Below are 26389 nucleotides of genomic sequence, written 5' to 3' on the forward strand. Positions count from 1 at the left end.
TAGCTTCATTGATAGCAACGTTCGCTTACTCGACCTTGTCCTCTAACTTGCCGGGCTCCCTTAAGCCAATATGGGCTCTAGAATAGTCCAACTCTCCAGCTGCTTCGATCATACCTCTGCATGATCAAGTCCCTCCCATGGGACTTACTGGTACTTGTATTCGAACTTTTACCTCGGTAGAACATAGCCCATATATGCTGATGACCAAGGTTTTCATCCGATGCAAAATTCAATACACGCACAGAAGACTCGCCTCTACGATACCATGACATTCACTTCTTGAATCCATAGCCTTTCTTGTCGTCGTGTTGTTCACCGAAGTGGAGCTTTCAATAGCTCCCGATTATACATTCGTATGATCTAGTCCCTCACGGGACTCGTCGTGTGTGTCGCATTGCCACAAACTGTTCCACCATGATCCGCTGCACCATGTCGCCTCCTAGTGACATCTCTATTACATTCTGATCCTTGTGAGATGAACTCAAATTGTGATCCCTCCATGTGTGGCCTTTGCCAATACATCATAAGGTCTTTTTCACCTTTGATTTTGTTCGCTCCTTTGTCAATCGACCTTCATCCACCCGCTCTTGGGTCACACCTAGATGAAACACTACTCTAGGACAGTCCGTCGCCTAGTAGCTCCTGAAGTCCATCGACTTCGCTAAAAGTAGTGCACCATTGTCTGGATCCTGAGCCTTTGCCCCTACCAGCACAATCTCCGTAGCGCATCGCTTCCTTCATGGCAACTTGAATGGCAACACTGTGAAATATTCTTCAAGAGTACCGGCCTCCGCGTCCTCTTGCCCCGTGCTAAGGTCTTCTGAACCCAACTTTGCCTTCGCAAGTTGAGTCGCCTTAGTTCCTCCGTCAAATTCTTCTCCGAGATAAGGTGCATGTGCCCAAAAGCTCCTTTCATCTTTAGCACCATGCAAGATGAGTCCACTCCATCAGAATAAAGGACCCATGGAATAACATGATCTTGCTCTTGTCTCTACAAGAGTTCATATCCTTGACCTCTTTCCAAGGAAAGCTTTGTGCCTCTGCTCCTTGTGTCATCTTCTATGCTGGCTCCCTTCATGCAGCTTGGGTACTTCGCCAAGATACACCCAAGTTGCTCCGCTCCTTATTTTGCATTGAGTTGATGGTGGCCCTCACGCCCACTATTCCACGGGTCAGCCCTCCCTTGAGTCCAATCTCCATATCGACTCCAAGTGTGCCTTCATTTGTGTTGCTTTGGGTCGCTCTCCCACTTGATCTCGTAATGCATCCACAATGCATTCTCTTAAGCGAGATCATATGATGACTCCTCGCCGCTAGCTCGGTCCATTGAGCTTCGTGAAGTAGTTTTTAAGGTACTCCTCAACATGTGCGGTCCGTCACATATGATTGTCCCTCCGGAGTGCTGGGACTTATCCCTCCTAGATAACTGTTCCATTGGAGCAATATCTCTCTTCATTTCGGAGACTACCATCCCCTTAGTCTACTTCGATTTTCTAAACGAACTATGCATTGTTCTGCCTCCTGCAAATGCACTTGCTAGATTGTGACTTCACGTTAATACAGCTCTCGCTGCACCACTAAAGGCATAGCAACATGTTGAACTCATTACACACTTCAGCCTCCTACGGACGTTTCCTTCACATACCGAAGAAAAAGTTTCAATGCTCCATGGCGTCAAGTATCGGTCGCCTTGGAATGGCCGCGAAAATTCCATCGTCCACATACAAGCCCATGCATGAGTACCGAATTCTTCGAGCTAGCAATTCCCCTCACCTCTGTGAGCTTTGCACCACTCTTTCGTTGCTGAGCAACTCATTTCATCTTGCATCGTCTCATCCTTTACCAAGCGTCTCGCTGGCCTTGAGCACCATCAAGTATAGTTGTCAATGTTGAGCCATAGTTCAAACTTAGTCATTCGAACCTTTGTGTGCTTTGCATTCTTCCAGGCTTGCTTGTTCTTATGGTGCCTCTTGCATGAAGGGTTTGTCATTCCTCTGAATGCTAATCTCAGATGCCCGCTCCTCTGAGCGACTCATTTTCCCTACATTTCCATGCTCGTTTTCCCTCAAACGATCGCACGTGTGCTGACTGCCCTCAACGCAGCCCCACTGGGTCCCCCACGTTTGCATGCCAAGTATTTCTATGAGTGCTTATCCCACTTTGATACCATTTATTATGGACTTAGCTGGTTTTGCCTAAGTCGTGCGACACTCTTGCATGTCCGTCCGTAAAAGACAGTCTCCCCGAAGCCTCCCATGTCCCTTAAGACCTACAAAAGAGAAAACGAATTAGAAAAAATGCCTCACTCGAGATCTATAAGCAAACATTCCAGGAAATACTTTATAGACAATGTAAATTACAAACAGACTTTACAAGCTCTGAACAGTTGCACAACAAAGGGTCAAAATGATCCACTATAGATCGAAAATCTCTCACAAGTGTCCACATGACACAACCTTTATTTACAAGCCTAAAACAGTCACCAAATCCAACTAAAATGGGACTATTTAGCCTTTAGTCGTCTCTCTGTATGCTGTATAAAGCATGAATATACCAAAAGACACAGATATATATAAGCATTACATTAAACATCCTGTTTAGAAGTTTGTATGTGACATAAGAGCATCGATGCATATATGGCATATATGCTGGCATGAACTACCTTTTTAGAAAGCATCAAATATAGAAAATACATGAGAACATCATAGCATGCCAACTTAAACTAACAATGCAAGAAGAGTTGGATGTAGAAGAAGCATGAGGGCAATGATTTGTGCCAACTTGAAATGCCTATATATAAAGTATTGTACGTAGAAGACACATGAGAACATCATAGCATATTGACTTGACCTAAGATAGGCGATGCTTAAGAACATTTAAATATGTTGAATTGACCTAATCTTACAAGGCACTGGAGTATGCATATTTGAACTATCCACAAAGAGAGCATGTTACATAGGAGATCCATAATTGATATTGGGGCATATCAAATTGAATTGATCGTAAAGAGAGCACTGGAGACCCATGAGGGTATTAAGGCATGTGACTTAACTGCCTATGCATGAGAATTGAACAGAAGAGAAGTGTAAGGGAGAAAGGAATGCTAGTTTGAACTACTTTTGCAATTACTATTGAACTTGGGAGACACTCAAGGGCATCAGAGAATGCTGACTTAAACTATTCGTGTAGTAAGCTTCAAATGCAAGATATACATGAGAGTGTTAGAATAAGCTGGCTTGACCTAATTATGTAAGAAGTGTCATATGCCAAAGACATGCATGGGAGCTGAGACTTATCCACATAAACTACACATGAAGAGAGTAGCACATAGAGGAGGGCATTATTTATGATGCTAATTTGAACTATACAGTAATTGTCGAATACATGCAGGAGATGCACGAGGGCATCAAGTATGCCAACATGAACTAACTCATAAGTGTATTGGGCCATGTGGACATGGACTACCCATGTAGAAAGTGTAACACTCAAAGACATTAAAATATGAATTGCCTTGCATAGAGCATTCAATGTATGCAACCTTAAATTAATCATTTTAGGAGTGTTGGAGTTAAAAGACGCAAAAGAGCATCAAGATATGATGACTTGAATTGCTAGCGTTGGGAATGTCAAAAGTGGAAGTTGCATAAGGGTGTGAGGGCATGCTAACTTAAAGTACTCCTATATGAAACGTTAAATGTAAGTGATAAGCAAGGGTGTCATAGCATATTGACTTGAACAAGTCATGTTTGGACCATTATATGTAAAAGATGAGCAAGGGCAACAAGGCATGCTAACTTGAACTACCAGTTCAAGGAGCATTGGATACAAGGAACAAATGAGTGTCTTAGGATGTTTTGACTTGGACATGAGAGTTGGTGCATGAGACATATGAAGTCAAATAAAAGAGACGAGAGCATCATTAATTGTCAACTTGAAATGTCGTGCATGAAGAGTCAAATAAAAGAGATGCACGAGGGCATTATTGTGTTCCAAGTTAAACTGCCCGTTGAAGATGCATAAGAGCATTGGGGCATTCTAGCTCAATTTTTCCATGCAAGAAGTGTTGATGCTAGAGACATGAAAAGGAATATGAGGTGTCATCCTTACCATAGTGGAAGCGTGGGACACTAAAGATGTGTGAAAGTATATTGGACTTAAATTATCCATATAAGGAGCATTGGACATGAGAGACATACGAGGGCATAAGAGGCATGTCGATTTGAACTACCCATGTAGCAAAGGTGCCGAGAATATAAGAGATGTGCAATGATGTTGAGGCATATCAACATCAACTATCTATGCATAAAACGCCAGATGTAACAAACGTGCGAGGGCATTGAGGCATGTCAACTTAAACTACTAATTTAGATGTAATGATTATAATAGACACAAATGTATAGGAGACGCACAAAGACATCAAAACATGTTAACTTGAACTGCCTATGCATAATGTAGGAATTATACAAGGGCATCAACGCATACAAGTTAAACCGATCTTATAGGGATTGTTAGGCATACAAGATCCATGAAAACATCAAGAGGTGCAAGCTTAAACTAGTCGTCTAGCGATTGTTGGAAGCAAGAAACACATGAAGGCATTGAGACATGCCCCTTAGAGTGACTCGTGTAGGTATTGTCAAACGTGCATGTGAAAGCATCTAGGTATACTAACTTGAACTATTTGTATTGTGAAAATCAAATACAAAAGATGTACTAAAATCGTTAGAACATCCTGACTTGAATCTCCCATGTTAGGAGCATGGGGCGTTGAAGATGTGTGATGGCACTAAAGAGTGTCAATTTGAACTACCCATACAAAAAGCATTTGATATGAGAAATTAAAAATGTATTAAGAAATATAAACTTCAACTAATTTGCATGAAAACTCAAACGTAAGAGGAGACTAAGAGACATATTAGAGGATCCAAAATATACCAACTTCAATTGTACTATTAGGAGCATTCACCACATTCTAACTTAGACTAGAAGCATTAGATGCAAGAGCACTTAAGGTGTCAAGACATACAAACTTGAATTGTAAAGCATTAAAAGATAATGTGCCAAGCTTTGCTTAAAAATACTATAAAAGATCGCAAAGAGTTATGGTGATACCTCGTAAAAGAAAATCAAAAATGAAAAATAAATGCATTGTTATGTCAAATACAATCTATGAATGCTCTTTTGGGAACGATATTGAAACAAGTTCCAAGGACCATGGATTACATATACCTCCAAAGTGGAAAAGCATAATCTTGCACCATTTATATCATTGTTTTTCACCATTCAATATAAGGAAAAAATACAATTGAATGGTCGGCTGCCAATCCGCTGAAAGTGGTTCTTCAATAATCAATACGATATGCAAGTACTAATAAGTGGTTAATATAAGCTTCTACATTTGCTGAATGAATATAGTATGCAGTTATAGTGTGTCCAATTGGTCATCAAACTTCACATTTGCAGCAAAAAGCGCGATAAGCAGTGGATGCTTCTGTAGGCAATCCATGAAATCATCTCTGCTGACAATCCCATCACTATCAGCATCAAACAGCTGACAAAGCTGCAGGAGGAATGATTACAGTGAGCGCTGGTATTAGGAGGTGACGATAACAGAAACAATGTAATTCTAAGGTGTAATAGGACTAGGGTAAAACCAAAACGTACAGTTTCACTGATTGCGCCGTGCACTATCGACTGGTTGATATGACCCATCTACATCAGTGGTACAACCAAATTATCGTAGTGAGAGCGAAATCCAGAAAGCATGGAAATGGTTGTGGTTGGTTACCTTTCCAACAGAGATGTGGCCTGTCAGATTATCACTGAATTTTGCGAAAGCTGTCTCACAAGCAGTCATAAATGTAGGTTGTTTTTTGATCTGTGCTGACCCAGACAAAAACTGCAGATGAACCATCAATGAACGTAAGAATTTAGGAGTAACGACGACTGCAACTATGTAAAGTTTGTGAAGTATCAAGAGAGCTCACGTGTATAACATACATTAACAGTAGTGATATTGATTATTATCACGAGGAAAATGAACATATAAAATATGATAGATTATACTATGATTCATCTTATCGTTCTATACCAATATATCGATCGAAATATCATAGATAATCTATGAACAGAGTGTTCGATATACTATGTGTCTGTTTATATTTTTCGATTTTATTCATATTTTATATAATATGTAAAAAATTTATAGTAGGTTTGATAACCTTATTTTGATGGGTTTTATAATCATTTCAATCTTGTAAATGTAGATTGTGAGCAATCATTGGACCGAAATAAAATTGTCTAAAAACAAACTATCCAAATATCCATTTTTGAAGGTTTTCTAACTCTATAAACTAGTGCAAAGTGTCAACCAATATAGCACCTAGGAGCTACTCATGTGGCACATGACTAGATAAACTTTTATAGTAGTATCTATGGTTAGTTCACTGTTTTGTTCCGTAGTAATATCATGTGAGTACTTGTGACGATTTATGATCGTGACGAATCACCTTATACCTTTTGTCTGCAATCGTTCAAAGCTTATGAAATCCAATGATTTAAAAGCGTTAGGCGCTCTGAAATATTAAAATATAATAATATAATATAATTAAAAAATATAATTAATTAAATAAAAAAATATAATATTAAATTAAAAAATATTGTTAATAGTATATTACTTAAGTTAGAGGGGGAGAAAAAAATTATTCTCTGAAATATTAAAATATAAAAAATATATAATATAATTTAAATATAATTATTTAAATTAAAAATATAATATTAAATTTAAAATATACCGTTAACAGTATATTACTTAAAGTTAGAAGGGGAGGGGAGAAAAAAAATGTTAACAGCAATAGAGGGAGATAGCAACAGTCGCAGAGGATTAGTTTAAGATAGTTACGACAACGCTGCGAACAACAACGGTAGCGACAGAAATTGTGGACAATAATAGTGGCAAGGAGGGAAGCTACGGACAGAAGCAATGACAGTGACGAAACATGCGGGCAGAAATAGCGGCAATGGCAGAAGCTGCAAACAATAGCGACGATAGCGATGAAAGCTACGGACAACAACAGCGATAGCGACAGAAGCTTCAGAGGGAGTTCGTCGGTGGCAGAGGACCTGCGATCCTCTCCCTCGATAGTGAAAGGAAGCGATAGTAGAAGGAAGCTACAAGGGTTGTTGGACTCATCCATTGACAATAGAGGAAGGCTCGGTCCGCTGCATTTGCGACGAAGGTAGCGACAGAAAGTGTCAGCAGTGAAGGCAGAAGCAGCAAGAGGGTTACTCGGGGTCACGCAGACCTAAAGCGTGGTTTTGAGGTAAGAAATTACGAACCGAACTAGCCTTAAACCGGTTCAGTTCGCGTAATAGAATCATGCGCTTGCTTGAAATGCCCAATGTGTGCGTTTGGGCAAGCGTAGGCGACGCCTCATTGAAGCGCATCGCTTGGTGCACACACGAGGCGCTCGGGCCTTGCTTCGCCTTGCCCGAGCACTTAGGCAAACGCCCAAGTGCCTATTTAAATCACTGACGAAATCTATGTTTGTAATTTGCATTGCCTATCAAGTGTTAGTTGAAATGACTTTGTTTTATCCTGAGTTAAATACTTCCTCTAACTTGTCTTTTACTTTATAGGTCTTTAAGGAACTATAAGAAGTTTCAGAAAGGTTGATCCTTTACAGATCGACATGCAAGGGTGTCGCACGACTTAGACAAAACAAACTAAGTCCATGACAGATTGTTGGCTTGATACATACCAAATCATACCAATGTATCAATATATGATACGATGAGATATACTGACAAACTGATATATATACCATCTATATAGATCCCCTATCGAATTGATATGTATTATCTGTATCGAATAATACATCGTGATACGATGAACCTTAGACCACCGTTAATGTGACAGGATGGTTGGTATTTGATAAGGTGTTTTCATGGGTCAAACAGTTTACACTCAAAATAAATCAACCTATGTACACGCCTCACCTGTGTTCCTATACTACTACGAGTACTGGTTAACAATGCCAGTCCTTGGGTGCTTAGACAATGAACTTACTAGAAATATGCACAAAAGATACTGAATACCAAGTCACTTACCAGTAACATTATTTATCAATGAGAATCAAGTAATAAACTCAAAATTATAAGACAGATTTTAGTTCAACAGTTTACATCATCCAAGACTAAAATCAAACACGTGAAAAATACACAATAATACCTGACGAAATGTTATTGACCCCTTCTTTTCCAAGTCCAGATAGCCAAATATCTGACGAGGAGGAAATCTAACCTTTAGCTATGCATGAAAGGATCTTGGCACAAATATTTATAGAAAATCTTCATATTCTACAGATTGCAGGTTCCTCAACCAAAATATGGACCGAAATATTAGAACATCCGAGTATATATATTACATACAATTAGGAGTCACCAGTTTTCTGCTGTAAGTCCATACATATTATCAGGTTTAAGAAAAAATCGTTTTCTCATACACTTGCATTAATATGATGATACAAATCTCAATCCCCTAAAATGTCTATGCATATGTACATGCATGTCATATTCCTTTCCCATGAGAATGCATCACTTCCCGAAACAGAAGCTTTGAATTTGTGATTATAGCCCCATGATGATGCTTCAACAAATTTGATCTCAAACTAAATTAATAAGTTATAGATTTCCTTCAAAATACAACATGCATCATTCTTTCAAGTACTTAAATGAAGATGTGAAAGAAATCATAGAAAAACCTCCTTGACCTTGCAGAACCAGGGCACTTCATTATAATCTGCTTGTCACTGAATAAAGGACTTTAATGTACATTATGATTTTCTTAGTGGGAGAAAACAAACCAGAGCTGCTGTTGGCATCCTTTGCAAGATTTCAGGATGGAAACTTGATGATGGTAATAAGTGCTCTCATATCAGATTGACATAGGTTGATTCATATGAGTGTCAGTATGGTGCGATGACAAGGCGTGATACAGTAATGATATGCAAACGTTAAATCTAGTTACAATTTGGCAACATGGCATGGTCACAATTCCTTAGTACCTATGGTTTGATAACAAATGTTCTGAGAAGTCTCTAGAAACCTAACAATATAGAGTACATATTTTTGCAATCGTACAAATGTGTATATAGTTGATATTATACATGTGAAGAGTTTGTAGTAACTTCAACACCATATCTGCATGTGATAAAGCATTAGTTTCCTGACCAATCATTTCAATGTTCATTAAGAATCTCGAGCTATGCTTTCTAGAAAAACAACTTCAATAAAGCATTGATACCTAACATCATTTATTACACAAGTTATACACAAACAAGAAGACATTCTAACAGTCAATAGAAAAGGTATCAACTGCTAAGTTTCCTCGTATACAGTATCAAGCACGAGATATAACAATATGTAGCAGGACTTATTTTAGACCCTAGCTGGATTCATAGTTACCTAACAATGTTAAATTTTACTATAGGTTAGGATCAGTTAAGCACTACAAGGTCCACAAAAAAGATCAACTTTCTAGAGACTGATAGGAAAATCACGTTAAAAGTTTATTCTTTCATAAGATGGAAAAATAAGCATGAGATGTATGACCAACCTTTTCACATAGAGGACTCCACCCCAACCCATAAGCAGTCAAAAAACCATGAATTTGAACATGTCCACTGCCACCACCATATTACAAGATCACATAAAAATTGTCATCCTTAAACTCAAAAAGCATAGTTGGATCTAATAATAACAATCAAGAAAATTATGCAAGCTTTCAAAAACAAGTTAAAGCATCATGATTTCCTGCAGGGAATGCAAAACCAATCAGTTCGGTAAGGTTCAACCGATATTTACCAGTCCTACCGCCAAACAGATGTGGATTGCCCTTATTTTGGGCAGTCCAGTTCAGTTATATATATAACACTTCGTTGCCCAATTGCATCGCCACTGCTCATCGCCATATGACCCAGTACTTCATCTCCTCTTTCTCCGCAGGAGGTCAATCTCCTCTTTCTCCACCACCTCCTGCCCTTTGCACACACCTCCCCAAACCGCTACACCCCCTCTCTCTCTTCCTCTCTCTCCTCACCCATTCCCAAATAGCCCCATGATATATACCAGTATATCAACACATGATATGTTGGTACAGGTCGAAGTACCAATATATATTACACCAGTGATACTCGGGTCTACCAACACATGATACACCAATATGGCTCAGGCTTATACTTGTCCAAGCCAAGACTGATATGGGTCTGATACCTGAGATTGCAATCTTTAGTTATTGAATATATATGTCAAAAATAATAATAAGATTTTAGACAATCTCATAGCAGTATGAATTTATCAATTTAAACTTAGCACATGGGTGTCCTTTGATCTATCAAGTCACAAATCCTTAAAGCCTCAGCCATATCCACTAATGTCCTAGCATGGAATTTTTGATTGGTTGTCATTACAAAAAAAATAACGAATGCAAGGTTCTGAGTTCCATGGCACAAGTGGTATGCAGGTAACATGTCAGCTCGGTACGCCAACACCTGGCATGGGCTCTAAGACAGGCCAACACTATATCACATGACCTTGGCATACCACAGAATTTGTTCCACTGCAGTTGTCCCATGATTTCATGGTATACATTATGTGACATGGGCCAGTATGTGTAATCCATGAAGTATTCTTATTCAAACATGCAATTTGAGATTTGTCTGAGACTTACTTGGAATCTGGGTTCATAGCAAGAAACTGATCCAAAAGTAACACAGCCTCAGATGAGCTTATGTTAAACGACTGCAAATGAAAATAGTAGTAGAATTAAGAAAAAGACCATAAAATAGACAATGAAAAAGCAAAACACTCCATTTTCAGATAAATTAGTGTATGGATCACTGCCTCTAAAAGCATAGTGAACACTACAATAGATTTTGAGTCAGCAAAAGCTAGTAAGTATGATGTCTGAAATATAAGATACAAGAAATAATGATGATGTCAACTAAAAATTGAAAAATAGTTGAATTTATTTTGTAACTGAAAAAATGCAGACATCCCAATGTCATTCACAACAAGTCCCTAAATTTAGTTATTTATCTGGCTAAATAAAATTTTCCACAAGTTTCAGAAATTTAAGATATTACGAAAATCATCTTCTTGGCATTACATGTGGTTGCATTGCTTTGTGTTCCTATAGCTGCAGGAAAGACTAAATAGGAAAAGAATTCATGCCATACTATGTAAAGAAAGATTATGAATTAGGTGATATTAGGTCATTTACTCGTTATTAGGTTTTGACAGTTAACAGAGTATGACCAACCTTTTCACATGAGATTTTAGGTGATATCGGTGCTCTCTCCCTCTCGAAGAGGTTTTAGGTGAAAATATTTCCAAAGGTGGTACCTAAAAACTTGACATAGGTAATTCTCTTGGTGAAAGTAATGACCCCATCCATTATTTTTTCTCAAAAAAAATATTATAATAGTCACTGCAATTCTTGGTTTGCATGAAACATTATGATCAACTTCAGCTAGTCATCAATGTGTTAAAATTAGTCACATATAGCTATATAGGATATCTCAAACAAGTCAATTTTTAGTCATTAGAAGCCATCAGCTCTGGGAGAAAGATGTTCCATGGAAAATCCATCATTATATTTCGCAACTTCAGTTTGTTTGGGCAGACAGGTTTCTGTTCACTATTACTTTTCTATAAATTATAAAAGACTTGATGGATGAAAAGTAGATATTTCATCATCAAAAGTTAAAGGGTAGTTGCACTGTCATGGAGAGACAAGACTCAATTTAGAGGTAAGTGACGCTGTTCACCAATGTGGATTTAAATTTTATTAGGATCAGATTCAAAAGAATCATTATCTTTGTTTCTCCAATTTGGATAAAGTGAACGAAAATCCAAAATCGAAAACTTCAAAAATTATTAATTATTACAAAGACAAGGAAGAAAAGAAAACAACTGATGGCTTCATATGTTGGTTGTTCTCCACTAAACTGCATCACGTAAAGTTCCAACTACAATGCCAACAAATGATGTAAAATGTAGATTATATATTGCAGATTGATAACTTACATTCTCAACCCATGCCATTTCTACCATATAATTTGAGCCTCTCTCCTATGAACAAAGATTGAAGCTATAAGAAAAAAATATGACATAAAAAGAGCCAATAAAAGGTTGCATACAAAGATACGGAATATTTATAAATCACATACACACACTTAAGCAACAACTAGAAAAATGATATACTCTATCAACTCCCACTTTTTCCTCAAGAGAACGCAACACATATTTTATGGGAATGATAGATATGGCTGTCATATATTGTGTATGCATCATGTACCACAAAAAATGCAAAATAGAAAGTTTGATGGTTTGGATTTGAAAGTTGAAAATATGTCAAACTTGCTAATGCAAGTGTATCAATATGTGCAGTAAAATGTATCTTATAGAATAACAAGAATGTTAATGCATAAGAAACAATGTGTTATTAAGGTAATAAGCACCGACACAAGTAAGCTTTAAAAATTACTTTCAAAAAAATACTTGAGGAAATTAGGATACATAATAAAAAGCAAAGCATATGATCTGGTGCAACATCTGCCAGCCAAACACAGTCCAACTGTGTTCCAGTTGGGCTTGGGAAGAATGCAAATCAAACTTCAAATATGGCAAGTTTAGGTTAAGATCTTAAGAAAATTTCACACTTACCTAGTTCACATATGCCATATTTCCCATGTGTGTGCCACTATATAGGAAGCGAAGCACAAATTAAGCATGGGCATTCCATATCGAGTGTCTAGGTGTATTGCCAGTATCTACCAAGTTTAAAAGAAAAAACTGGAATAGAAAAACACCACTACAAGACCTGTACCATCTTGTGCCAAGCATACCAACTGGTTTACTCTGGTCCATGTACCAATGAGTTGTCGGACTGATAGAAACCATCTGTACCATATATCATGGTATTGCAAACCATGATATACACTATGAACAGGAGAAATAAACAAAAAAGAATGTCTGTTGCTCCATAAAATAAGCAGTTATCTTCACCTTTGTAAGTTCGGTTGCTCTTGCAGAAAGCATCATGTCACCAAAGGAATGAGATGTCTGTAGAACATTAAGTGCATTTGTCATAGCATAGCTAGTCTGCAAAAAAAAAGGCCAAGAACAGCATGTTAACTTTAGTCTTTATCATGATAACTGCTACAATTCAAACGATAAATGTTTATAAGGTGCATGACATGTATATAGTATTGGTAATTGATTGGACTGGTCATAGTATGATCATGTCTGATCGGTATTTTAGTCCTTACAGCTAATCTAAACCTATTAATCTCGTATTTCGTTCCATGTGCTTTGACATGCCATCCAAATTTGATACCCCTGCTTGCAATACCATAGCAAAATCCTCATCCTTGTTTGACTATGTTGCTCCAAGTTTTGCCATGACCAATCATAAGCTCGTTTAAACTTTCAAAATTATATATCCTTTTTCACTCCAATATATCAGCAATCATGATAAGAAAAAAGATATTTTAGCACCAAAGGGGAAATATTATTCTAGACACGAACATCAATTAACGAAGCACATTACTAATTTGTTTAACTTCTGAACTGACAAACTGTAAATTCCATTTTGGAAAAAAATATAACATATAAGATGCAGCATGTCACCACAGATTCATTGAACATACTCACCCTCTCTGCAAAATGAACTGTGTTTTGTTGTTTGCTCTCACCTGGAAAGACTACAGGAAGGTATTCCACCTGTTAAGCAAAAAGTGGCACTCTTAATACAAAATTTTACCAATTAAGCAGATTCACTGACTATTAATATGAAATCATAAAAATCCTCTTCTGTTTACGTGAAGACAGGATTTGGCTTAATACTACACTGCATGCATGCATTTATGTAAAAATTTATATGCAATAACAGAAGTAAACTACTTTTTTCTTGGAAACAACAATCAGTGAAGCTACTAGAACTTAAAGAGCAATACAGAATCAGATTCATGACCGTAGATGTTGCTAAGAAGTACAAACTAAAAATTAAGTTATTCACAAAAAATACCAGGAAATCCATGTTAATAAATAATAAAAGCAAGGATTTTAAATCCTGATCAGATACTGGTTTCGACAGACTGTTGTACCTATAAATCACGTGGTATAATGACTTGCACTGCCAGTATGATTATATAAAATAATAAAATAAATAAAATGTTGGTACACACTGGTACTGAAGCTATATGCACTGACTGTTACTAACCTTATTATTTAAGTATAGCTACTCATATTCTAGAATCAGAAAATTGGTGCCATCAAAATCTTTACAATGAAATAATAAGCAAGAACAGTTCACTTGGGAAAAAATTCCAACATCATCAAAACTGTACCCAAACACAACCTATACGTCATAATACATAAAACATTTTTTTATCTATGACATTTTTTTCATACGAATCAGCAACATGCCAAGTTATTCCATGAAGAACTGAACATTGGATCTGTACCAAGTAATAGTCTCAGCCCAGATAAGGTACCAATAATCTTCCAAACTGAATGTCATACTGTTACTTTTGAGTAGAGAGGCAAATTGTCATCATCACTAATATACTGATCCTGATTCTGGACAAGAACAAGATCAAATGGTGAAAAAAGTCTCGTTAACTACAAATGGTTGTGCATCGGCCACATCTAGAGAGTTGGTTTGTTATAATGATAAGTCTCTTCCCTGAACAATCCCATGATTCCCACCTCCTCCCAATATCCCCCAGATGACAGAGTATTTGCAAGCATCTCAATCTCCCTACTCAAATGTTTCACATCGCCATTAGGGCATTCCTTTAAATACCGAGATAACCCTTGCGGTGCCCAAGGTTGCACATACTAGAGACAACAATTCAATCTGCAACAGGAGCATCATTTTAGCCCACATGAAAGATCTTGCACAGGTGCTTTGGTATGACATAATAGCTCAACTGACCAGATAGCCTATAATGTGTATAATATGGCCCAAAAGCCCAAACTGTTAGTATTAGACCACTAAGTCTATAAATAAAAATCCAACACTTCTGAAATTGTGGCCTAACACATGCCAAAATGGCACATCTTATGCACACCGAGATGATGTGCTCAAGTTTTCATGCAGAGATGCAAAGAAAGATCTCGACCGTATGTGGTAAGGGGATCAAGCATTACAAGGCAGGATTATGATAAATCCCAAGCAGTCCTGTACCAGAAATAAAAACAACATGAACAATGTACAAGTTGTTACCAACTGAAAAAGTTTTAGGGAAGCTTTGGGAAAAAGTTTCAATTGAATTTAACCTTGGATCATAAAAACTATATTTAATTGAACTTTCATCATGGAAGTGACAAGCAAAGAGTTACTCACGTGACATCAGAATATGGCTTACTGCACATGGCACATAAGTCATGGGACCAAGAACTGAAGGTAAAAAAGAGGTGGATCGACGACTCCTAAACCAGGATTGAAATCTGACTCAAATGACAGTTTTCTTGGCTCAACTAGCCTACTAGACCAAGAACAATTATGTATGAAGCCTTGTTCAGAGTTAATTTTTATCACAGACATTCTCATAAGATTTTTATATATCTCGTAAAATCTTAATTCTGATCTTGCCCTTCTTGTTATTGCTTCATTTTCATCCTAGACATAGCTACAATTCATGGACATGTCTTTTTTGGATTATAAAAAAAACTAACACTACAACAAACTTAGCTTACACAATGTAAAATCTTTTCTTGATGGAGTAGGAAGATTTACCAGATTTTCTAGTTCCGAAAGCAATGTGTAACATGAAACTTAGAAAGTTCTATTTACTTGAGCAATTATCACCATTAACAAATAATATTAAAGAAGAAATGAGAACTTTAGGAAGTGGGAAAACTGGGTTACAGAACCACCAGGGCAATCTGACTATTGTCAAATGTGGAAATCATGACAGGTATATGAGGGCAAAACATACCTCCATGAAGTTGTGAAACTGTGTGAACATTCTAAACATGAGCTTCAGCAAATTAATGTTTCCCCTAAAACAAGTAACATCATCAGATGTATCAGGACAAAGAACATTAATAAGAGAAATGTCTCATGTAAAATTCTCACCAAGATTGGTCAAAATGTATGTACGGGTATCGAACAACCACCGGTTGGATTGGGAAGCCTGGAATGAATGCACCAAGCCGAAATGAAATGAGGAATCTCCCATTTGTAGTGGTCCCCTCAGGAAATAGCATAATACGCGGAAAGTCATTGGAAGAAGCCTTTCTCTGAATTCATGTCCTAGAAAGCATATTTCTGTATCAAATAGATAAAATATAGATTTTGTTTTGTGTTCATTTATAAGGCAAGCTCTTAAGGTTCAGGTTTCTTTCCATCAACTAACTGAAATGAAAGATATACAGTCAATGGCACATCTTATGCCGAACCAAAACAAGAAAGGTGGCGTAAGTAAAGCCCAATAGAACTAATATCTTGATAAAAAGTATGATTGCAGAAGAAAAAAACTTGAGGAAAGAAATGATAGCATCAATCATAAGTTCCAAAGCCTTTATACCTTTATTTCATGAATTGCGAGCTTTCTCGACTGTTGTGAGAACCTATCAACATATATAACCTATGAAACATAGATGAAACATGTTAACATCAAAAGTTCCAATTGAAGTGCATTCTCCCTTAATATAAAAAAGAATAAAAATCAGATAAATAAAGCAACATAATAAGAAAGACTTCCGGCCAAAAAAGATGAGCGTCCACCTGCATTGCTCTAACAATGGTTCCAACGAAGGGTAATGCATCATGTGACTCTGAAGCAACCATAGTTGGAAATAGTTCATAGAAAAAGAATATTGGCTCAATGTATGAGACATGATTACAAACAACTATAGGTGCAATGTCCCTTGAAGCAGGCCTTCCTTTTCTTTTAATCCAATGATATCTGATGGAAGAGCAACCATACAAACAGGTATTTGTAAGTATAAAAACAATCATTTATATGCATACAGTCAGTATATAACATTAGGTTAGATCTTTTCTCGTGCTTTTAAGAATTGATTCAAAAGCAGGACAACCCCCACACAAACATTTCTTTGCAAAAAAGCCAAAGCCTTATAAAGAAATACACAAGTACAAAACTGACGAGAAATGAATAAAGAAAAGATGAACAACCACTAATCTAACAGAAGATACATCAGATATGGATTATAGTTATCAGGAGTCTGAACATTCCTCTAGGAAGGGCTAAGCAACCAAATGCATCCAATTTATTCATGATCATTATCCTAAGTGCTTGAAATCAAATTGCAGCAGAGTCGTTTGCATTCAGTGAGGTTAAAAACTTATATCTGCATCTGGGAATATTAATGTTAGAGGTTCAACTGCAAGCAATGCAGAACTTAACAGAGTTTAACACAGCCTTAAGCAAGCCTTGGGCATGTCTTCAATTGTTACTCAATTAAGCTTGAGTTGACAGTTCATCAACTTAAGATGGTTGGATTTGTGTATCTATACTGGGTGAGCCAACTTATCAAACTCTGCCTCGTTTGTGTACTTTGTAAACGTAACTTGATGCCTTGATAGACAATCTTGCACCCACTTTCCTTGAGCTCCTCTTTTTCTCTCTTGGGCATGCAACACACACAGCGTTGTCATCAATACTCCTATGGCACCTGCCACTACTAAAAAATGATGACTCCTTACCCTCTTGTCCAAAGCCTCTTCCTCTTTCCCTTTGATTTTGTTCCTCTTCTCTGTATAGTGAGTGCCCTTCCCAACTATAAGGCAATGGTTTTAATTTGTCAAGAAACTTCATTATACTCAACCTGGCCAAATATACTCAACTTGATCCCAGCTTTAATTGTTGTACTTAGCTAAGTTTGGGTTAATGTTATAAGAATTTTCCAGTATATCGATCAGATCCAGCTTCATAATGGACGCATTTGCTCAGGTTCTTGGATCAACCATAATTCAATCCCAATTTACCTATTTGCACCCCAAAATCGTATAACTTAGCATTTTTTTAACACACACACACACAAATATATATAAGAGTTGCTCGAATTCCCACAAAAGGAAACACATATGACATACTTCTACCTCTTCCTCAAAGAGTAATCAAGTTTTATTTGTGAACACCTAAAAAACTGAACAGATGATAAAATAAAACTAAAATGACATGCAAAGCATCATCCATCCATTACTACAACCATACTCTTATTTCCTACCACAATAGTAGATAGAATACATCGGTTTTAAAAGATAAAAGAACCTGGTATTCACCACTCAAATCTTAATTGCATTTCCTACCACAATACGAGAAGCAGTATTTAAGCTTTAAAAATTAAAGTGATCAGAAACAAAAAAGAACAAACGAAGCCTGATCATATGCTGCTAAAGTCTTGTTATTATTACTTTTGGTAGTTTCACGTTGACCTTGGTTTGTAAGCTGTTGTTCCACCTTTAGAACAAAGATGTTTCTTCAGAAAGGTATACCCATAATATATTTCAACAAATAGTTATGATCCAAAAGAGACACTTTGCATGACCAGTTTGTCATTCATAGAGGAAACATAAAAGGATGCATGGAGAAGCTACAAGACTCGGAAAAGTATGATTAGAGAAAGACTGAGGAATTAAACCATCACAACAGACATCCTAGTTAGCAAGCTGACATTAAAGCAAATAGGATATATTGATATGACCCAAGCTGACATTAAACCAGCAACCAATCACTTAGGCCTTTTTTTGCAGAATAGTTACAGAAAAATTGATATGCCAAAGGTAACTCAATGAATTTACAAATAATGGACATTTTGTTAGCATTGTTCGCATCGGAAATGATGTGATTCAAAATAGTTCTATCAGTTTGTGCCCATGAGCTAAAAATTGCTTTAAATCAATCACAACCAGAAGACCCAACCAAGGCTTGCAACTATACTAAACCCTTGTCTTTGTCAGAAATGTATGCGTTTTTATGGTAAATATTTTGTCGAACTAAACCTGCATCATATTTGTTAAAACAATTTCCTTTTCTGATAGTTTTTCTTTTTGGTAAGTCCGTTTTTACACCTTTAGCATCAAGAACCAAAAATCATATTGGTTACCATATGCATCCAAAATCAAGAACCAAGATACCATATGCACTCGACTATTACCATCAAGAACCATCAACCAAAAAACCCTATTGTACTCGGACTACACAAACGATACTTTCTCCAGATCTCAACCAAAATATCCTAATGCACTCGACCATTAGCATCAAGAACCAAGAACCAAGAAACCCTATGGTACTTGACTACACAAATGATACTTTCTCGAAATCTCAACCAAGAAACTCTGATGGACTCGACTATTAGCATCAAGAACCAAGAGACCCTACTGTACTCGACTACTTAAGTGCTACATCCCCAGATCTTATCTAGCTCGTGTATGCAACTAAACCCAAACCCGCCCGTACCATCCTCGCAGATAAAAATACCACGATTTTCCTAACACGCGTCTACTCAGATTAGAATTGTAAAGAAAAGAAAACACAAATCTATCAAGATTACCCGAAGGAGAAGAGGATGAAACGGGCGCAGAGCCTGGTGACACACATGACGCGGGACCGCCACCGCGACATTGGTCTCTCCTTATCCTTCCACCCGTAGAGTGCCACCACCGTCGTCACGTATCCCACAGCGATCGCGATCCCTAAGAGCACGAGTCGGGCGGCGGCGATCGGCAGGCAGAAGACCGTCTTGCACCATTCGTAAAGCCCGGCGATGTGGGGTGTGTGGTTGCGGAATGGGTCCACGGGGCTCATCTGGGGCAGGACAAGAGGCGTCGCGCCCAAGAACTCGAAAGGGTTCTCCGGCGGCGGCCCCGCCGCCTCGCTTCCTCGATCGAGGAAGCGATTGAGGTCGAGGGCCAACTCGGGAGGGCCGACGTCAAGCAGGGGCGCAGTGATGTCGCCGTTGGCATGCACCATGGGAGGAAGAGAGGAAGGATCTCGAGGTGGAGAGGGAGATGGCCGATGTGCGGTAGAGGCGGTGCGGTGAGGAAGGACGCGATGTCGACGAGCACCAAAATATACGTTGTTTGCCCTGGGGGCCACGGCGACGGCGTATCGTAGACCCGTGTTCCCTGCATCGTCCGAGACAGGCGAGCTGCGGTCTGGGATGCGGACATCGGATCGGACGCGTGGTTTGATGTTCCCTTTGTCGGACAAAACATAAAAACAACGTTTCCACCCAATCCCTAAGACGCCAGGGACGGGAGCATGCAGGAAAATCCTGTATCCTGCTTCTGGAAACCAGAGGATCCTTCGACGTACCGCGTCCGTTATTTTGAATGCCCACGTACTTGACGGTCAGATCTGAGCCGCTACGTTATATGTTTAAAATATGAGACGGTCAAAGTTGGGATAACATTAGTACTTTTCGCACCCGTCAAGTCTCAACTGAACACGTTTCCGTGTGACGATTGATTGTTTAAAAGGGACCCTCAGGGTCCCACTGTTTATACTCTGCCTGTGATTTTGGGGCCGAACGGTGACGTGCTGCTCCGTAATTTAGGATTTCGGATTCGTGCGAACTTTAAATAATATATTTTTTACATAGCTAGTCTATTTTAAAAAAAAAATTAAATAATATATTTTTATAAAAAAAAATCAGCCTATCTATTCATCGATTGTCTCCTTTATTTCCGGTTAGCCCAACTAGTCATCACCTCATTGTCCTCGTCAAAAATCCAATAACCTACGACAATAATACTCGTTCAAAATCAATAAAAAAATAATCTCATCCAAAGGGATAATTAACCTTGTCCTCATCAAAACCCAGTAGCCTATGACAACAATCTCTCATATCTATTGAGGTGAGGTTTGGGAACCAAACTTCGGAGTAATGAGGGTGTTTTGATCAATATAGTAATTCAAGGGACTTAAATGGGACAGATGAGGGATGCGGAATGAGAATTTGGTGACTATAAAAGGTCTTTAGCAAAAAACTATGCTATATATATATATATATATATATATATATATATATATATATATATATATATATATATATATATATATATATATAATTGGGTTTTTATATGTGACGTGTCCACGGCGAATGCGACCGAGCGTTGATTTATGTGCTCGGTGGCAAATTTATGATTTGAATTCCACGTTGTTGAATGTGATGCTACATAGATGCAAGAGTCGGTGAAGCAACTTTTAACATAAAAGATCAAACAAGGTTATTATAAATATTATCCTTCACATTTGAAAATATTCACACCTGGAATAGGTGTTTGGGTCCACCAATACAAGATGGAGAACGTCTTAAGTCAGGCATTATTATTAGATTATTTGATGTGAGACTAAATAGGGATTTTTTTATCCCAATCATAGTCGCATAGAACGGAAATTGGTATTTTGGTCAACAATTGTAGCCAAAGTTGCTTCATGATTTGAGACGCTACTTATTCCATCGGAACAGTTGACTCAGCCCATTGTAGTAAGTTGGGAACGTTTCCAATGTACCGAATTTCCATTTGATATATATATATATATATATATATATATATATATATATATATATATATCGATTAAAATAAAATGTCCAAGGCTTGCAACCAAGCCCATTGTAGTAATTCATGTCTCATGACGATGCCCGATAAGTAAAAATGAAAGTGATCGAATCGATTGATTGATTGATTGATTGATTGAAGAATTTTATAGTCATCATCTCCCATACACAAATGAGGTGAACAAACTCTAAGTCGAAGTGGTCAAATCGATGGCGAAGATGATCCATCCACAAATAATTATTGACCTAAAGTCGAAAGTGGTTGATTTGGAGGCAAAGTTGGCTTAGATGCAATAGCAAATGGAGGCACTATCAAAGAGCAATGCTAATAAAATTATTCAAGGTCAAAACCGAATGATGGAGGTTGAGCTGCTAAAGTACCATTATGAAATAAAAAAAGTTAAAGAAGAATTTCCATAGATTCAGATTATAGAACTAAAGGTCTAGTAGGAGGTCGAGGTGATATTGGCCCTAAATAGAGCAAAGCAATAAATACCATTATCACATATAAGGAATCGATCAAGTTCAAGAAGAGGCTCTTGAGGTAAGGGATGCCTCGTTTAAACAAGTTCCTCCTTGCATTAGCTCACTTCATGGTAAGATATCTCAATGTGATAGTTGAGGAAAACCTATATATTGACTATCTTGAAAATACAATCATATCGATGTAGCTAATGGTGCCCTTCGACGATAATCCTAACTCCTCCGGTACCTTTATCTCAATCGTAATCATGTCACCACCAACTATTGTTGCTTTGTCCTTTGCCTCTTCAACTTTTAGGCATTTTGTTTATACTTTTCTTTTTATTATGGATTGTCTTAGAGTAGAGCTCTGAATTGAACGTCACATGTATATTAACAATGTCAATGAGGTAGATTGAATCACCAATGAACCCCAACAAAGAAGAAGACACCGAGGTCTAGTCATTAGTAACCGATTCTAACATATGGAAGGCATCATAATACTCTTGACTAATGCATTAATCATTCTAATGGAGACTATAAGGGCATTATAATGATATGATTGAGGTTAAGGTGTTCTGTCTTCTCTTCCTTTAAAGTTATCTTTAGATCTCCCTCCAACCCCAACCCCAGGCACTTCTCAATAGTAACTCGAGCTTATACTTTGCTAACCAATGAGTTACCTCTTTTGGAGGTTGAACCATCGATTATAACATAAATATGCTTCTCTACTAGTTCCCAAGTCATATGACTCTCATCACTTGTGCACAAAGTGCCTAAGGTGCCCTTGGCAAATGAGTTCTTCTATCTACTCATCTAAATCAAAATAATGTTTGATATCATGGCTATGATCCTAATGGAATATATAATACTTTGCTTAGTCACATCTCATCGATGAGGATGTCTTAGGATACAGTCCTACAGTAACCCTTCTCTTTGATATGGAAAATGACTTTTATCTAAAACATGTTGAAGGGAGTTAAATTTATGCATGATTTGGATGGGCCTACTTGGTTCGACCCTCTTCGCTAAGGCAATCTTGAGGTCAGGGCTAGTTACTCATACTTCAGATGTTTGCATGATTCCCCACGCTTGTAGAGACTAATGTCTTAGCTACGATGTACTAATTAATGCACTGGAGCAACCTGGATAGAGAGATCGATTACTTAGGACCATAAGAACTAATAGGGTCTTGGCCTAAATATGAATGCTTGAATGTGGCCTGAAGGGTTTCTGTTAGTGATTCCTCCGGTCTTATTTATTAATCTAGTGATAAAGTCTACCAATAATTCTTCCTTAACTAGTCAGATTGTATATAAGGTCGTAGTTATATGCTCGAGGCACACGTTCTTTATAAAGTATTATTTAAACTCCTTAAGGAGCTCATCTATGAGAATATCACTCACGAGCTATACCTTGTTATGTTATAAAGAAAACACAACAACTCATCTTATCATAGAGAAACCATAATAACTCATCATGTCATAAAGAAAGCATTACACATCAAGGCATCTGTCATATGGGTGCAGAAAACCACTATATGTTTTGTGGGGTTCGCACCTCCGTCGAATGCCTCCAAGATAAGCAGTCAAAATATTTTAGGACTCAGCTTTTTTTGTTTTTAATCTTTTGGACAATAGGAGATTCAGCTAAGGTGGTGTTTATCGATTCCTCTTTTTCTAGATGGAGCATGCATACCCTTTAGATGTCAGTCAATTTGTTGGATTTGTGTCATATAGTTTAATAAATAGAGTCTGCCGATTAGATCTCCAATTTGAATGTCATTGGATGAGGGTAATGGAGCCCATTGACCTTGGTAGTGGGAGGTCAAGGAGGTCATTGCTAAAAAAAACTTTCAAGGGGATCATCATATTAGTAGATGTTCCATACGGGGAAAAGAAACCAAGATCATTGAATATCTACTAATACTAAAGAGAAGTCTGCATCGAGGAGGAAATACTAATGGCCAAAAACATAAGTAGTTGGGTAATATAGGTGAAGACACTGTAAGAATGAGGTGGAATATTCTTATTAGAGCACTCGTTGAGAGAGTCTAGGTGACAAAATGCATCCTCCTTCTAGAGTCAAAATATTAGGATGAACGTCGATAGTAGTTGGATCAACTCAACTCATTTCGAATCCATGTGTGTAAAGACTCTTTAGGATATAACCTAGGCTTTAGATGCTTGAATTGGTGTTAACTTATAAGAAGACTGAGGTCCAATGAGGTTCTCAACATGATCCTTTCGATGTCCAAATTGTTAGGAAATAAATAAATAAACAAGTTGTAGAAGTAGTTGATTGTTATTAATATATCCTCCTTCCTTTTATACAAGTTAGAAGAGAGAATTTTCCTCAACAGATTAGAGGATTTCCCTCAACAGAGTAGAGAGATTTCCTCAAACAGTTAGGAAATCTCATCTACTTATCATGCCCCCGCAAGATGGTGCTCCGATCAAGGAGGCCAATCTTGGACTGATGTAATGCAAAAAATTTATGAGATAGAGGCTTCGTAAATGAGTCGACCAATTGATCAGCCGTATGAACATGAGAAACACGAAGTTGACGGCGGATAACTTGATCACGTACAAAGTGGAAATCGATAGCAATATGTTTCATGCGAGAGTGGAATACCGGATTAGCGCACAGATAGGTAGCTCCAATGTTATCACAATATATTGTAGGGGTGGAATCGATGTTGAGTTCCTGGAGTAGATTCGTGATCCAATTGAGTTCTGCAGTGGTAGCAGCAATGGCATGGTATTCAGCTTCAGTTGTAGACCGAGCGACTGTCTTTTGCTTCTTAGAACTCCAACTGATTGGATAAGCACCAAGGAAGATAATATACCCTGATGTGGATGTTCTATCGTCAAGGTTACCTGCCCAATCAGCATCGGCAAAGGCATGAAGACAAAGTGGAGAGTGTTTACGAAAAAAGAGTCCATGATTTAAGGTCCCTTTAAGATATCGTAGAAGTCTCTTGACCGCAGACCAGTGTAGAGTAGATGGTTGATGCATAAACTGTGATAATTTGTTGACAGCAAATGAGATGTCTGGACGCGTGAGAGCTAAGTATTGTAAAGAGCCAACAACTTGGCGGTATTGAGTGGGTTATGTAGTAGGACTTCCATCCGATAATTTGAGAGAACCACTAGTAGAGATGGGGGTTGTAACTGCATTTGCATCCTGCATGTTTGTCTTTAATAACAAATCTTGAATGTACTTGCGTTGTGATAAAAGGAGACCGAAAGATGTGAATGTAGCTTCGACGCCCAGAAAGTAGCTCAAGGGTCCGAGATCCTTAAGCGAGAATCGAGCTGCCAGTTGTTTGATGAACGGTTGGATGCTGATGGGATTGTTGCCTGTGACAATAATATCATCCACATATACCAGAATATACATTGTGTTTCCATGATAATGTCGCAGAAACAACGAAGTGTCAGATTTGGAGTTAAGAAAGCCGACATAAAGAAAAAATGAGCTAAGTTTAGTGTACCAAGCTCTCGGAGCCTGACGAAGTCCATAAATGGCTTTCCGAAGTTTGCAAACATGCTGTGGATACTGAGGATGAGTAAAATCGGGGGGTTGTTGCATAAAAACATCTTCGGATAGAGATCCCTGTAGAAATGCATTATTAACATCCAATTGTCGTAATTGCCAGCCTTTAGTGGTAGCCAGACTCAAGATGAGCCGGATTGTAGTGGGTTTAACAACAGGACTAAACGTCTCAGTGAAATCAACCCCAGGTCGTTGATGAAACCCTTTGGCGACCAAGCGTGCCTTATATCGGGCAACAGAGCCATCTGGGTTCCGCTTAATTCTAAAGACCCACTTACACCCGATGATGTTTTGTGAAGGATGGAAAGGAATGAGATCCCACGTTGAATTATGGAGGAGGGCATTATATTCCTCACTCATGGCAGTACGCCAATGTGGAGATTTTTGGGCTTGAGTAAAGGTGGTGGGTTCAACGTTGGGGGATGAGGAATTCATGATAGCTTGAAGGTTAAGTACCTGACGAGGTTTAAAAATACCATGCTTAGAGCGAGTGGTCATAGGATGATTAGAGACGACAGGATTGGGAGGTGATGTTGGGTGAGGATCTGTGGCATAAGTCGGGTCAAGTGGAGACACGTCAGGGGCACTTGGGCAAGAAGGAGATAAAGAGGATGGTTGTGTCTCGGAACATATTGCCCCATCAAGTGGGGAAGAGTGGAGTGGAGTAGGAACGGGCAAGTGTTGAACTGGAGTGATATAGTGCGGATCAGGAGGGGAGAAAGTAGACGAAGTCATGGGAGGCTCGTCCGATTGGACCGAAGGTATACCC

General features: G+C 38.1%; 1 protein-coding gene across 1 annotated transcript; it reads right to left on the reverse strand.

The window, feature by feature from the left end:
- Positions 1-5237: 5237 nt before the first annotated feature.
- LOC103973356 (lysophospholipid acyltransferase LPEAT2) lies at positions 5238-20097 on the reverse strand. The gene is made up of 14 exons (XM_009387901.3): positions 19591-20097; positions 16799-16979; positions 16599-16658; positions 16148-16311; positions 16008-16071; positions 13717-13785; positions 13069-13164; positions 12088-12132; positions 10730-10800; positions 9617-9683; positions 8231-8281; positions 5789-5899; positions 5665-5712; positions 5238-5560 (listed from the first exon to the last, which is right to left on the reverse strand). Exons 1-14 carry the CDS (start codon positions 20007-20009, stop codon positions 5423-5425), a joined length of 1584 nt encoding a protein of 527 aa, XP_009386176.2. The 5' UTR covers positions 20010-20097; the 3' UTR covers positions 5238-5422.
- Between the last annotated feature and the right edge of the window lie 6292 nt (positions 20098-26389).

Source organism: Musa acuminata, chromosome BXJ3-7 (genome assembly GCF_036884655.1).
Source record: "Musa acuminata AAA Group cultivar baxijiao chromosome BXJ3-7, Cavendish_Baxijiao_AAA, whole genome shotgun sequence".
Classification (NCBI taxonomy): Eukaryota; Viridiplantae; Streptophyta; class Magnoliopsida; order Zingiberales; family Musaceae; genus Musa; species Musa acuminata.

Excerpts from the sequence above, each read along its gene's own strand:
- LOC103973356 (XM_009387901.3), bottom strand. The coding sequence starts at position 20,009 with ATGGTGCATGCCAACGGCGACATCACTGCGCCCCTGCTTGACGTCGGC. Across the intron at positions 16,980-19,590 it reads TTCATCCTCTTCTCCTTCGG|ATATCATTGGATTAAAAGAA; the intron begins GTAATCTTGATA and ends CTCTTCCATCAG. Across the intron at positions 5,561-5,664 it reads ACGGCGCAATCAGTGAAACT|CTTTGTCAGCTGTTTGATGC; the intron begins GTACGTTTTGGT and ends TTCCTCCTGCAG.